Here is a 15,478-nt window from a genome sequence, read left to right on the forward strand (position 1 = left end):
TTGCCTTCCAAGCAGCGGCGGCGTTGGCGTTCGTAGAGCGTTCCGTGCGCAGGCGCACGGAACGCTCTTGCACTTTCGGGGGGATTTAAACATCCCCCCAATATTTTTTTTTAGTTTTTAGATTTTTGTGCACCCCTGGGGACTGCCCCAAGAGTGCACAAACCTCCCCCTCCCCCCCAAGTGCCCTCGGAGCGCTGATTTAGCGATCCGCACTCCGGGGGCCACTTGGCAAAGATATATAGATACTGGAAACACCGCAAGTACATTTTGAGTTTTATTAATATTTACAACACTCTTCATGAGCAACTAATTCTAGTTTACACATAATATCAATTGTAAAAAAAGGTCATTCTATATCAAATTTCAAATACTTCATTTAAAAACTACACAAACATTTGCCCCTTTATACAGGTACAAGTGTACTCATATATACAACACTTAGAATGTGGATAATTTGGCAGAGACTGAATTTCTGGTAGTGAAGAAGTCCTCGGTTTTATGGCATGTATTTTTGCATGCAAAATTAAGAAGTTCTGAAGTGTTCATGACTTTGTCTGGACAATCTCGACAATGAGCAACTCTGAGGAGAAGAGAGACCAGGAAGGCAGCTGTCATTCTGGGACTTAGTCCCTTGGAGAAGCTTCTGTATGGCCGTAGTATAAAACTTTCCATGACTGACAGCATGATAGACAGCAGGTTAGCATTTTTTAATACGGTTTCTTAAATACGTAATTTGCATCTGTGGCCTTTAGAGTTATCGTACGCAACTGTTTCCAGAACGTATTGCATGAGGCATGGTGTGAATACCATGATACTACTAGCTATGGGAGTACAATTTACAAATGTGCACACACATTATTACATAGCAGTCCTCACACACAAAGAGAACACATTGAAATGCATACTATCTGATGGAACGCTATATAACATGCTAGTTTCAAGACATAAACAGCACGCATGAGACTAGTTGTTGTTGGCATTTGTAGGTTCTGGAGACTGAAGAAATTCATAGGGGTCATGGACCATGTCCTGTTGTTCTTCTACACTTAGGTGAGAGGGACTTCCTGTATTAAAAAAAAAAAAAAGCAGAATGACTTACTGTTACTCCAGAAATGCCAATGTTTTCTTTAAGTTTACAGTAACAAATTCACCAAGCCCAATGAACTACAAGATGAAGGGCTATCATCTAGAGGATGGTGTGGAGTTGTTTTCTGTTGCCCCAGAAGGTTGGACCAGAACCAATGGGTTGAAATGAAATCAGAAGAGGTTTTGGCTAAACATTAGGAAGAACTTCCTGACAGAGCGGTGCCTCAGTAAAACAGGCCTCCTCGGGAAGTGGTGGGCTCTCCTTCTTGGGAGGTTTCCAAACAGAGGCTAGATGGTCATCTGATAGCAATGCAGATTCTGTGAACTGAGGCAGATCATGAGAAGGGAGGGCAGGGAGGGTTGCCTCAGTGCTTAGCAATGTTCCCTCTAAGCTGTGGAGTCTCGTGAGCAAAAATTCTACTTTGTGAGCTCCTGGCATTAAAGCTGTGAGCGAGCGATTTGGCTACTGCATAAATCAGTTTGCTCTGGAGCCCTCCTTCCTGAGCTAAGACAAAAATGTGTGAGCTGGAGGCTAAAAAACTGTGAGCTAGCTCACACTCACTCAGCTTAGAGGGAACACTGGTGCTTAGTTCTTGTGGCCCTTTTTTACATGCCCAGGGAAATGCTGATTGCCACTTTGGGGTCAGGAAGCAATCCTGGAGGTTTTTTGTCAGAAGAAGAAAGAAGAAGATTGGATTTATACCCTGCCCTCCGCTCGGAGTCTCAGAGCAGCTTACAAACTCCTTTCCCTTCCCCTCCCCACAACAGACACCCTGTGAGGTAGGTGGGGCTGAGAGAGCTCTTCCAAGGACTGCTCTTTCAAGGACAGCTCTTGTCAGAACTGTGACTTGCCCAAGGTCATCCAGCAGGTGCAAGTGGAAGAGTGAGGAATCAAATCCGGTTCTCCCAGATTAGAGTTCACACACTTAACCACTAAGCCAAACTGGCTCTCTTCTGGGCATGGAGCAGGGGTCACTTGGGGGTGTGGAGGGGGAGGTCTTTGTGAATTTCCTGCATTGTGCAGGGGGTTAGACTAGATGACCCTGGGGTTCCTTTCCAACTCTATGATTCTATGACCCACGCTCAGACCCTTCTATGAAAAGAAGTGTGAGACCAAAGGTGGGCAGGAGCAGACCCTTTTATGTGGTGGCCCCAAGGCCCTGGAATAATTCCTTGAGGACAGTGCATCACAGCCCCTTTTTAAATTCTGAAGCACCAATGTATTGCAAATCTATGTGAACAGGCATTTGGATTGGTTTTGTGCCTGTGACTAGTCTTGTTTGTGATTTTGTCTGTAATTTTGTTTCACAGTTGTGTTAATAACTGAATTGTTAGCTGCGCTGAACATAGAGCAAAGTGGGCTATGTGCTTTAACTAAAAATAAATCAATGCCAAAGCGAACTTGGTTGTCTTAATTTATTTATATTTGTGCCTTACCCTTCTTTCAAGGACTTCAGGACTCTCCATGTACATAGGGCTGTTTGATTTTTGCCTTTGCAACAATCCTGTGAGGTAGGTACGTAAACCAGAACTAGCTGGTGGCCAGTTTGCTACTGATGTCAATGCAGTCAACAGCCTGGGATCTCACAAATGGCTTTGTCTTAAATGGAACGAAGGAAGTTCAGGGGGCCACAGTGTAAAAATGAGACTTACCTAGGTGATGCTGATCTCTTTCGGAAGCGTTAGAGAGGGAACTGAGGTTGGAGGAAGGCCTGGATCCTACCCGGTCGGTCTGAGCCTCGTGAAGATCCTGCAGGAGCTTAGTCGTTTCGTCCAAGTGTAAGTGACTGTCATCGTGCTCGAGTTCCTTCTTTACTTTACCTGGGCGACAGACCATTGACTGTGAACTGGGATTCTTGGATGAATGATCAGAAAACTAAACCTTAAAGGAATTCGCTATTTCCCCCTACCCTATTAACATTCTTTTTACATTAAAGCTCAACAAAAACATATACATATCTATTTAAACAGATGCTCTTGTCTGATGGTCTGAAAGATAAACAAGTCAGAAGCAGCAAACCTTCCTTACTAATGAGGATCCAACGGCCTCTAAAATATGTCTGAGCTATCTATCTATCTATCTATCTATCTATCTATCTATCTATCGTAAAACATAGAAGCAATTTTAGGAAGCGATGGAGATCCATATATGCCACTGAGACTCACTTTTCCCAAGCAGTGCTCAGTTTAGAGATGTCGCAGCCTACCTGGCTATTAGCATCTGGGCCTTTTTGCATCCTTATTTTCCTCGCTAGGTTTTCCTGTCGCTTTGGGGGGAGGGTTTTTTTCTGTGCTGCACGTCTTTTGCTCCCTCTAGTGGTTGATTCGATATTACATCGCATACATCACAGATATGTCTGGCATATCTTTCCTGCAGATTTAAATTGCAGGTTTTTATGCAATATCAAATTGACCATTAGAGGGAACATGATATGCGTAGAACAGGGGAAAAACCCCCACGGCAACAGGAAGAAGAAGAGACTGGGTTTATAACCCCGCCCTTCACTACCTGAAGGAGTCCCAGAGCGGCTTACAATCTCCTTTCCCTTCCCCTCCCCACAACAGACACCCTGGGAGGTAGGCGGGGCTGAGAGAGCTCTTCCCAGTTCATTTATTTCTTGGACTTGTATCCTGCCCTCCCTGCCGAAGCAGGCTCAGGCGCCTCACATAAAATTCCTTTAAACAGATAATACAGAGAATTGAATATAAATATAAAAAGTATAAAAAACAATACATAAAGTGCTAGTGCATCTCGTATGGGAATGGCGAGGCGTCAGTAGCCTGGAAGTACAGTCGGCAGGCAACTCAGTCTGGGTCATATCGGCGTATACAGGCTGTCAATGGTGGTACTTGTGTTGGGGCCAGGGCCTCAGTTGGTTAAGTGTGGCTCACTCATCAAAGGCCTGGTGGAAGAGCTCCGTCTCGCAGGCCCAGCAGAACTGTAAAAGGTCCCACAGGGCCCCGATGTCGTCCGGGAGCTTGTTCCTCCAGTATGGAGCCGCCACTGAGAAGGCCCTGGCCCTCGTCAAAAACGATTTTGGGACCCTGATCATAGTGCTCTCTGGGGAACATGGGAGAACAGCTCTGAAAGAAACTGTAACTGACCCAAGGTCACACCAGCAGCTGCATGTGGAGGAGTGGGGAATCAAACCTGGTTCTCCCCAGATTAGAGTCCGCCCTCCTAACCACTACACCGTAGCTGGAACATGCAAGTGAGGAAAATGAGAATGCAGAGAAGCCCTCTGACTTGGAGACCTGAAGGCCATGATTAAGTGCAAAGGAAGTAAATGGAGTGGGTGGCCAGCTACGACGGGAGAAGCCAGCTCCCCCCCCCCCCACATCTACCTAAGTGGCAGTTTCCAAATGTAACTGGAGACCACTAGTGTCATCCTAAGCAGAGTTCCACCCTTCTAAGCTCACTGACTTCAGTGGACTCAGAAGAGTGGAACTCGGCTCAGGACTGCACTGTGGCGGTCTCTGGACATTTGCTCTCCTGGTCCACATTATCTGCAGTTCCACTGCAGAACCAGTGACTGCCCAATACACGTACACTCTTTAAAGAAGTAGCACATTTGCTTTAGTCTCTCACTGACATTTAAAAGACTGCTGCCTGGAGCTTAATGAGGTGTACTGTGAAACATGCAAGTTTAACGGAATACTTTCCAAGTCAGTATGCCAAAGCATTTCACTGTAAATTAGGGCAAATCTGAGTACTTGGGGTTTATGTTCAAAATCTGCTGTTTCAAGAAATGCCGTCCAAAAGTCACAATAATCAAATGTACAAACCAGGCAAAATTCATTCATTTGTCAACCTTTATGTATGTTGTGAATCTAAGCATCACCACTATCACTGTAAGTTTTAATTACTTCTTGCATTGATCAACGAAGACAAATTATGCAAAAAGCATTACACGGGGGGGGGGGGGGCCACTGTGGCTCACTTTCAAAGATAACACTAACCCCAATTCAAAATACTGCACTTGTGTAACACAGCAGAAATGAGGACTAATGTAAAATGCATTTTTAGCCTTTAACAACTACTCTAGACAAGAGTGATTATTCTGTAAGGTAAGGGTAAAGGTTTCCCTTGCTTGAAAGTCAGTCGAATCCGACTCTAGGGGGAAGTGCTCATCTCCGTTTCCAAGCCAAAGAGCCAGCACTGTCCGAAGACTTCTTCCGTGGTCATGTTACCTTCCCACTGAAGCGGTACTTATTTATCTACTTGCAATTTCTTGCTTTCGGACTGCTAGGTTGGCAGGGGCTGGGGCCAGAGACGGGAGCTCACTCCGTCATGCGGCACTCGGGTCTCGAACTGCCAACCTTCTGGTCTGCAGCTCAGCCACTGTTAGATTCTACTCCAGGGGTCCCTGACCTTTTTGAACCTGCGGGCACCTTCAGAATTCTGAGACAGCGTGGTCGGCACAGCCCCCAAAATGGCTGCCTCAGGAGGCGGAGCCCCCAAATGGCCACTGCAGCTTACCTTCAGTCATGAAAGTGATGATCCTTGTACTGTGGTGGCAGCTTTTAAAAAAACCTGCCCTGCCAATCATGTCTACAATGGCCAATCAAAAACCTAACTGGGCAAAGCCCCATTTGGCCCCCCTCACTTTTTAAAAACACTCGGCGAGCGCCAAAAAAGGTATCAGGGGGCCCCATGCTGGAGACCCCTGTTTTACTCAGTTAAAATAAACCAACATAAATCCAGTCTCCTAAAAGCATTAAGCATATTTTTGGGAGGCTAGAGGTGTCTCAATGCTTCTTAGGCTTTAGTTGTAGATTTTCCAGGCTGTATTGCCGTGGTCTTGGCATTGTAAGACCTGATGTTTCGCCAGCAGCTGTGGCTGGCATCCTCAGAGGTATAACACAGAAAGATGGAGTACTCTCTTTGTCAAGGTGAGAAGAAAAATGGTAGGCAGGTAATTTATATCTACTCAGGAAGGTGGGATAGGGCTGAGTCATTCTCTTGTAGGTGTCCCCCAGGCTGTGAACAGGCTAATGGAGGAACTTTCCTGCGGAGGTTCTTTTGCATATGGATTGGCTGTTGAAATTAGCTTCTAGGCTGATGGCTGCATTAATTTGTTAGTGCACATCAACTGTATAACTTCTCTAACTAGCACCAGAAGAATGTTGTATTAACAGGCTTGTAGCTGTAACATGTTTGGCTGGGCCTAGAAGAAACCAAGTCCAGCAGCAGACGATATATGTACTACTGAAGTGTACCTTCCACACTCGGCAACTCCATGACAACAACCTACCCAAGGAGCTCAACATGGATATCTCAAGTGATACATCGTATGGCTTCATAGACAGAAAATCCAAAACGGAACTAGTACTGTCTCCAATGGATTCTCCAATCTGAGGGAAAAAAGAAAGTACTTGAGTTATCAAAATAACAGCTACAGAACATTTATAATAGTGGATTGGCTGGTTGTCGGCTGGTGTTCCAAAATGATCTTCCCTTCTGAAAGTAAGTATAACTTCAAGCAGGGCAATCTGCAAACCACGTGGCTTTGGCAGTCAAAACACACATAAACTGTGCAGTGTTCTCTACTTGAACACATCCTCCGTTGTTAAAGAGTGTGAAGACATGAATTTTTGGGGTAGGGGTCTGACCTGAGAGAAACCTTTACCAGAGGTTTTAAAAGTTTTTCTTCCTGGGCAGAGAACAGGCAGGAAGGGGGAAGTCAGTTCAATGGCTTTCCAACCTCACCTCAGCTACCTCTTAAGAAATGCTAATAGGTCCAGCTAAAGACAATGGGATGGTCCAGTCCCCCTCAACCAGCAGGGAACAGAGATTTGGAGGTATTAACTTCAGGAAGAAACTTCTGCAGACTTCAGGAAAAGCCTCTTTGTCCCAGCCTGACTGGGTCGGTGGGGAAAGAGAAATTATAAAGACTCCTTGCAGCAAAGAGGAGGGGTCTTTTGGTGCTGATTCCATCAAAGCAGACAGAACTCTTAACTGATGTCTGGAGGAGGCAGCCATTGCCATATGGTTGGCTCAGACTGTGTCGGCTGAAACTAAACCCGGCAAAGATGGAGGTCCTGGGCCTGAGTCGGATCGGTTTGGGGCTCCCTCTCCCGACCTTCAATGGGGCGCCTCTGGTGCCGGCGCCGGAGGTTAGGAGTTTGGGTGTGCTCCTGGACTCCTCCTTAACGATGGAGGCCCAGGTGGCAGCCACTGCCAAGTCGGCTTTTTACCATCTTCGGCTGGTGCGGCAGTTGGTTCCTTTCCTCAACCGAGATGACCTGGCTACAGTGATCCAGGCAACGGTTACCTCGGGGCTAGACTACTGTAACGCTCTCTACATGGGGCTGCCTCTGTCACAAATTCGGAAGCTGTAGCTAGTGCAGAATGCTGCAGCAAGGCTGTCGATGGGTCTCACTAGACGAGACCACATCCGGCCTGTGCTGAAAGCGCTGCACTGGCTGCCAATGGAGTACCAGATTCACTTCAAAGTGCTGGTTTTTACCTTTAAAGCCTTACATGGCCAGGGTCCGGCTTACCTAAGGGACTGCCTTTCCCCACATGTTCCCCCAAGGGCACTACGGTCGGGGAATCAAGATCTCCTGGATATTCCAGGCCCCAGAAACATCAAATTCGCTGTCACCAGGGCCAGGGCATTTTCGGTGGCAGCTCCTACCTGGTGGAATGAGCTCCCAGAGGAGATCCGGGCCCTGCGGGACCTGGTGCAATTCCGCAGGGCCTGTAAAACGGAGCTCTTCCGCCAGGCTTTTGAGTAGGAGCCGCCGCCACCACTATTCCATCACCACCCCTCATCTCCGCACTTTGACTATCGGTGGAGTGGGGATTATTGGGGGCGTGAGACGTTCCGTGGCAAATGAAAGCGTAGTTGGGACGCACGTTGTTGGTGTGTTGTTCTGGTATAAAACCTCCAGAACCCCATCTTGAAATCTACGGTTAAGTAATTTCTGGAGCACCGACATTTTTTAGTGTATTATGCATATTGTGTTTTATATTGTTTTATATTGTTCATTGTTTTAACCAGGCATTTATGCCCCTTGTGAGCCGCCCTGAGCCTTCGGGGAGAGCGGGATTTAAATGTAAACATAAATAATAAATAAATAAATATGTTGGCTGGGACAGCTGAAGGAAGCTGCAAGGTAATGGAAACTCTGGAGAGATCTATAACATCCTAAGTTAAGGAGCCTGTCCTGTATTTAATATCTAAGAGGGACAGAGGAAATGCATTTTACCCGTTTCTTTTGAATCCCTTGCTCAGCCTGGTGCTGTGCTAAAAGTATGCTTGTGAACATTTTCTTTTTAATAAATACTTTATAACTTTTGATGCTCGTAGTGGTTCTCTGTACCACACAGACCTCCACCATCCTGGACACGCTATTTTAAAAGGAGTACCAGGAGGGGGGTGGGGGGTGTCAGGTCACAAGCAACTATTCCCCCAGTGGCGCACAAGGCAGTAAACGGTCCTCGTGAGCAGCGGGAGACACAGAGGCAAGGCTTCAGAATTTGGAAGGGAAGCTGGGAGTCTGGCTCCTGACCCTTCCAGAGGGCAATTCCTACAAAGGTCAGGTGGTGGCGGTGGGTTACTGGAGAGAAAGGCAAGGCTTTCCAGGTGTTGGGACATCCTTGGAGGGCACGGTGGAAGAGGCCTTGCAGGCCAGAGCAGGACTGTCCCACCACAAGGAGAAACGTTTCAAGTGAGATGGACATCCACATCCAATCGTGCCTTCACACGTATCCTGGAAACATTCCAGAAAAAAAGACTGGGTGCTGCTCAACCCACACTCAGTCTCTTCGCTGAATGTTAATGGATTTCTTTTCTCTGCTCTTCCTCCAGGAGCTCAGGGCAGTTTTCACTCAGTGATCACACTTTAGTCTCAAAGCCACCCCAAGGAATAGGCCACACTTGGTACCTTCCCAAGGGCACCAAGTGAACTCCATGGACAAGAAGATCTGAATCTGGACTAGTCTGGTTCCAGTGTGCCAGTCTTATCCAGGACATCGCAGTAGCTGTCTCACTGACAGGAGCCTTTCCGAGATGCCCATCAAAAGGCCGTGACAAAAATGAGAAAAGGAAGCCGGCGAGTTCCATTTCTAATGGCATTTGTGGCTCAGCTGCATCCTCTTCAAGATGTGAGCGATATGAGAAGTCTTACCGCGCTTTGCTTGGGAGCATCTGGGCAGGTATTGCGCAATTTGTGTTCTTCCTTTATGAGCACTGGTGGAACCTAGAAGAAGATCAAAATACGTTCAGGTCATTAGAAATCCACGATCTGTCTCCTCCTTCCCTGAGGCCTTTTCATGGCTCAAAGTCACAAGACAATTTTATAGTCTGCTGATGAAGCCAATATTTATTTTATTTTACTTATAGCCCACCTTTCTCACGTGGGCTCAAGGTGGATTACCCAGACTGAGTCAATACAGCCAACAGAAAGAGACATTCAATAAACAATGCATTAGGGATTAGGGTTGTAGAACCAATCGGAAGCCTAAAAGCAGAACTCTGAAGCAAAGCTTAAGTATTAAATGACACATTAAATGATGCAACAATTGCACAGCAGAATCCTACTTAACAGCAAGCTATACATAGCAGTATAGACCACAGTCCTTAATAATTTAGCCATGTACTTTTGTGAATCATTTTGCACAGTGCAACCCTATTGCCTGCATAGAAAATCCCTCTTGAATGATTCAGTTTTGCACAGTTTGCGGAAAGCCAGGAGAGGGGGAGCCTTCCTGACCTCCCCAGGCAGGCTGTTCCATAAGGTGGGGGCCACCACGGAGAAGGCATGCTGTAAGGCCGCCGACCCCGGACACGTGTACTGACAGTTGTTGATGCTGCCCATTTGCAGGTTAGCACCTGCGGAAGGCCCTGCTCAGAGGTGCGAAGTTGTCCTGGTGGAGCACAGGAGAGCTTTTGCCATTGGTAATAATTTTTCCAGAGAAGAAAGACCACAGAAATGATAAAAACAGAGCCCTTTCCTCCTCCAAATGACCACAGAACAAATAAACAAACATGAATCCAATCCTTATTTTCTACATAAATCTACTCACTGTATATATATTATTCTGGTTTTGATCCATTGTTCTTTAATTTTTGTCATCTTTGTTTTATTGTACGTTATCATAGTGTTTTCCTTGTGTATTCTCTAATTTTGCAATCCACTTTTTATTGTATTGTTTGTATATTTTATTGCAATATTTGTATGTACATTGTATCACATTGTTATAAATTTTTTTTTTAAAGGTGGATGTATATTTATATGTCTTACAACTTACCTTGACTTCATCTGGTGGCTTCACCGGAATGTTTCTCCTCTGAAAAATTACATTAAAAACAATTCAGCAAAGGAACAAACCTTCCGTCTTTTCCCTTCTTGATGCTTTACAACAATTTTCATTCAACGATAGGCTTATTTGGTGTACACAGAATATTTCTGTTAAAAACTATTTCAAGCAACTTTTTTAAAAAATCTTTTTTTTAAAGAAAAAACCTGTAGAAACTTGAGACAGAAAACTTGGGACAGAAAAAAGGAACAAAAATATCTTTGAATACGAATTGATACGGGCCATTTTTAAAAGGTGTGATGTGTTTGTACCTTTAAGTAGGTGATTTCCCATTATAGTGGAATGTATTTAACCTGATACAATCGGGAGGGTCAGGTGACTCTCGGATGGTGTGATGTTGTTCTTTACCCTCCGTCCTGGCATCTCATTCTACCAAAATAAAGCCGTTCCATAAACAACGACTGGGTGTTGTTGTACTACGGAGGAGGCACGTTGCCTGAGAACATTACAAAAGGGGAACTGACATTATTTTTAAAGGAAGCACAAGGCTAGAGGTGACTTTACACAAAATCCATATTTGGATCAGTGTTCTGTCGTTCTCCCCTACCACTGGCCATTCGGGGGCGGACAGAGAAGCAAAAACAGCCCTGGGAAGGGCCCTGCCCCCTAGCCCTTCCCCTCAATGGAGGAGGGGGGCGAAGAAAAAGATGGCCCATCGACTGCCACCACAACCAACCATCTTATACTTTAAAAAGTGCCCTTGACTTGTGAGGTGCCGATTTGGAAGCGGCATTTCCTTCTCTCTCCTCTTCTCCACTGGTGGCTGCAATTTCCCTCCTTGCCCTCTCCCTCCAGTAGGGAGGCTGGACAGGACAGGCACAGGGGTGGAGGCCCTACTGCTGTTCTGGCGGCATCCCTTGGGACGAAAGTCATCCTGCTCAGCCTGCGTCCTGCTCAGCTTCCACAGCCAGGCATCACAGGAGGGCTGCCAATAACCGGCTCAACGGGATGTTCCTTACCAGGGGATGCTATTTACACAGGCCACGGATAGCGCCCCATTTTCACACCTTAAAGCTACAGTAGAAAAGAAAAACTGTGACTATGATGACTCTGTTGAGATATTTGGAAGTAACATGTATGCATGATGTAATGCATAAGAAAACTGAAATAAATATAACTTACAAAAAAGAAAAGAAAAGAAAAGAGCAAGAGTCCAGGAGCACCTTAAAGACTAACAAAATTTGTGGCGGGGGAGGAGCTTGCGTGAGTCACTGCTCACTTCCTCAGATACTGAAGAGCAAGAGTCCGGTAGCATCTTAAGGTTTCCCTTGCTCGAAAGCCAGTCAAATCCGACTCTAGGGATGCGATGCTCATCTCCATTTCCAAGCCGAAGAGCCAGTGCTGTCCGAAGACGTTTCCGTGGTCATGTGGCCGGCATGACTAGACGCCAAGGTGCACGGAACACTGTTACCTTCCCACCGAAGTGGTATCTATTTATCTACTTGCAATTTCTTGCTTTCAAACTGCTAGGTTGGCAGGAGCTGGGGTCAGAGATGGGAGCTCACTCTGTCATGTGGCACTTGGGTCTCGAACTGCTGAACTACCGACCTTCCAGCTTGCAGTTCAGCGTCTTAAACACTTGAGCCACCGCAGCTTTTAAAGATTAACCAAATTTGTGGCAGGGGAAGAGCTTTTGTGAATCGCTGCTTGCTTCTTCAGATCTAGCGACTGCTGGTAATTTTAGTCTTTATTGTTGGTTGCTTTTATATATTCTGGACCAGTTGCGACTTTGAGCAAACTGACGGTTGGCAAAATGGGATAAAAAATAATTTTAATAAATAAAAAGTACAGGACCACCGTCTCCTGTGCCTCTCTGACCACCCTTGATCAGACAAAGTTCGTTTGTTAAAGCACAACTTTATGAAAGAGTTCAAATATGCAAACCGTGTTCACAATCTCAAAAAACAGTTTGGCGTTCCTGTGAGAGTCTCCAACCAGTTCTATTGTCCGCTATTCAATGAGCTCAATAAAAAGCTGCTTTTACAACTAGTCCCTTGAGGGGGCAGCTCGGGGACCCGCTCCAAGTGTAGACGCTCGCACTTTCCCATAATTTTGGCCTTACCTGCTTTAGTTGATAGATGGTTTTTGAGTGATCGCCTCCAGTAATCTGATCCAGCAAGTCGTCCACTATTTTTTTGCTGTAGCTTCCGGAATCTTTCACAAATTCTTGCAAGCTAGATAAAATTTTGGACAAATGCAACAAATGCATATTTAACAGAATGCATGCCAGTTTGTACATTGGTGGTGGGAAGTGCTGTCAAGTCACTATGGACGTCTGGCAACCACCTCATGGGGTTTTCAAGGCAAGAGACATTCGGAGGTAGTTTGCCATGGCCTGCCTCCGTATAGCAATTGCGGACTTCCCTGCAAGTCTCCCATCCAATTAATAACCAGGGTCGACCCTGCTTAGCTTCTGAGACCGGACAAGGTTGGGCTAGCCTCGGCCATCCTAGATCTCCACAATGTCCCGAAACCCTGTTTTTTTAGAAGACCTTTAAATACCCTTCTGCCCTCAGATGGAATCTGAAGTTGCAACACTTTTAGTGCTTTCACACACGCTAAATAATGCACTTTCAATCCACCTCAGCGACTGTTTGCAAGTGGATTTGGCCATTTCACACAATAAAACCGAGTTGCAAAGGGCATTGAAAGTGGATTGAAAGTGCGTTTAGTGTGTGTGAAAGCGCCCTTTGTTTTTTCTTAACTCTGGCATGACTTTATCCTAATGAGCAGGCTTCCCCATTCCTAACACCCCTTCAACCTTTATGCTCATGTGACAAGTACCAACACCAAGGAAGTATCTGTGGTTTTCAATGTTGCCTTATGACATGCTTACCTTAAGGCACACTGGATTCCAGTTTCATCGCCGTATGCTGAATACAGCAGTTCCATTTCATCTGCTTTCAGGTCATGAAATACAGAGTGGTTTTGCATCGAAAGACCTGAATTGTTGCTTGAAAGAAAGGTAACTGAAAATAAAAGAAAAAAAGTGTATGGAATCTCTTTTTGTATAGAATGGTTGTATTTCTCAGAGTCTGTTCACACAAGCAAATGCAACACTTGATGACTTCGGCAGCAAGTGGTGACCCATGATCTGTGTGTGTGAATGAGCTGACCAAACAGAACGGTCATAACCACTTCATCTGACCACTTGATTTTCAAGAGACATTCAGGTGTGAACCAGCAGGTACTGGCAGGCCCATAGCTACAGTGGGGCATTTCGGGGCCTGGCCCCCTGACTTCCTGCCAAGGCCCCCTGACTTCCATCCAGCCCCCCCCCCCCGCTCTCTGGGCCTCCTGTAGCTTTTTTGTTGTTGTCCAGTCGCACAGTCGAGTCCGACTCTTCGCGACCCCATGGACAAGATCTGTAGCTACAGTGGGGCATTTCGAGGCCTGGCCCCCTGACTTCCTGCCAAGGCCCCCTGACTTCCATCCAGCCCCCAGCCCCCCCCCCCGCTCTCTGGGCCTCCTGGAGGACTCCCAACTCTGTGGGCTGCCTGGAGGACTCCCCACCGCCGCCCCTTCCCCAAGGTGGCTTGTTTCCCCGTGTAGGCAAGCAGAGTGCAAATGTCACAAAAGTGAGTTTTAAAAATTTTTATTTTATTTTTTATTTTGTGATGTCAGTGCCCTCCAACTTATTTAAAGGTCCCCCGAATTTCAAAATCCTGGTGGCTACAGGCCTGAGGTACTGGGTAACTGAGTGCTACAAACATCCAAATGAAGTCACATTCTGTGTTCATCTGTTGGTTTTACAACTGCATGGAAGTTATGAGGAGACCAGCCTGGGCGTGTAGAAAGGCACATGCCTCAGAGGAAGACATGGTTCTAAATGCCGCAGTAACCAAAGGTACACCCTTACCTTTGTGCCTCCTTTCATCTTTAAACCCCAGCGCCGTGAAACCAGGCAACAGTTTACTTGAGAGAGAACTCAGATCCACTGGATGGGTTTCCTCCTCTGTATTAAGTTGAAAAGATGCTACAGTTATCACCCTTCCAAAAATCACATCTTATTGTACATTTAGAATACGTCTGGGAATGAGATTAGTATGAGAATCATGATTTATTTACATTTTTTTTACTTTACAAGCAGACAAGAAAAATCCAGATTCTCAATGGATTCTTAATGCAGTTGTGCTTAAAAAAAAAAAAAAATTAAAAATCCCAGCCTTTTAACTCAGTGACAGTCAACCTTCTTGAAAAATACAAGAAGGTGCTACTCTGCACCCACAGTGCCTTGCTCTGATTTTGGCCTCTCATCCACCTTGCAGAGAAGCAGGGAAGAACCGGACGAGGGACAGGCAAGGAGAAGGGATGCAAACCCAATTAATGCTCCAGCTGCCTGTGCCATAAATTGGACACTCACATAAATAGCTGAAGGATTAAGTGGAGTCAACAGAGGAGATATTTATGGTAATTCAGGCCAGAGATGCGAGGGGACGTACCTGAAGCTAACAGCACAATTCTTTACTCCAGGATTAGAGGAGTTTTTAAAACAGAACTTGGTCATGGATCAATAAAACCACAGCTACACTTGGACAGCCCAATCTAGCCTGATCTCGTCAGATCTATGAAGCCAAGCATTCATATTTGGACGGGAGACCACCAAGGAAGCCCAGGGTTGCTACACAGAGGCAGGCAATGGCAAAGCCACCTGTGAATGTCTCTTGCTTTGAAAACCCTATGGGGCAGGGGTGTCAAACTCATTTGTTACGAGGGCTGGATCTGACATAAATGAGACCTGACTGGGCCGGGCCATGTGTGTCATGAAATGTAATGCCAGGTAGCGGAGATATAAACTTTATAAAGGACACAGACAAACACAATTAAAGATTTTTTAAAAAAAACTTTAAATAAAAACATGCTTAAAACACTAGCACTCTTGCAATACTTTGTCTATTTAACAGTGTCTGATAACTGACACCTCTGAATTATTGCATCAAGATGTCTGTGCCGTAGCAATCTTGAGTATGCTGTTCAGGTGTGCATCTGTAAGTTGCAAAGCTACTTTTGATTTATTGACATTCATCACAGAAATCTCATGCTCAGTGTTCCTAGCCTAGGACC

The 15,478-nt window shown here is 45.7% G+C and overlaps 1 protein-coding gene across 1 annotated transcript in view; it reads right to left on the reverse strand.

The window, feature by feature from the left end:
* Positions 1–350: 350 nt before the first annotated feature.
* The window catches only part of BRD9 (bromodomain containing 9), a 36,492-nt gene continuing 21,364 nt past the window's right edge, over positions 351–15,478 (reverse strand). The window contains exons 10-17 of the mRNA XM_015417720.1: positions 14,274–14,369; positions 13,251–13,383; positions 12,477–12,588; positions 10,346–10,384; positions 9,223–9,294; positions 6,342–6,441; positions 2,740–2,907; positions 351–1,064 (exon numbers count right to left, since the gene is read on the reverse strand). Of these exons, the coding sequence (XP_015273206.1) occupies positions 964–1,064; positions 2,740–2,907; positions 6,342–6,441; positions 9,223–9,294; positions 10,346–10,384; positions 12,477–12,588; positions 13,251–13,383; positions 14,274–14,369 (821 nt within the window). The 3' untranslated portion in view covers positions 351–963. The remainder of the gene's footprint in view (positions 1,065–2,739; positions 2,908–6,341; positions 6,442–9,222; positions 9,295–10,345; positions 10,385–12,476; positions 12,589–13,250; positions 13,384–14,273; positions 14,370–15,478) is intronic.

This window comes from Gekko japonicus, unplaced genomic scaffold, assembly GCF_001447785.1.
Source record: "Gekko japonicus isolate JY-2015 unplaced genomic scaffold, Gekko_japonicus_V1.1 scaffold97, whole genome shotgun sequence".
NCBI lineage: Eukaryota > Metazoa > Chordata > Lepidosauria > Squamata > Gekkonidae > Gekko > Gekko japonicus.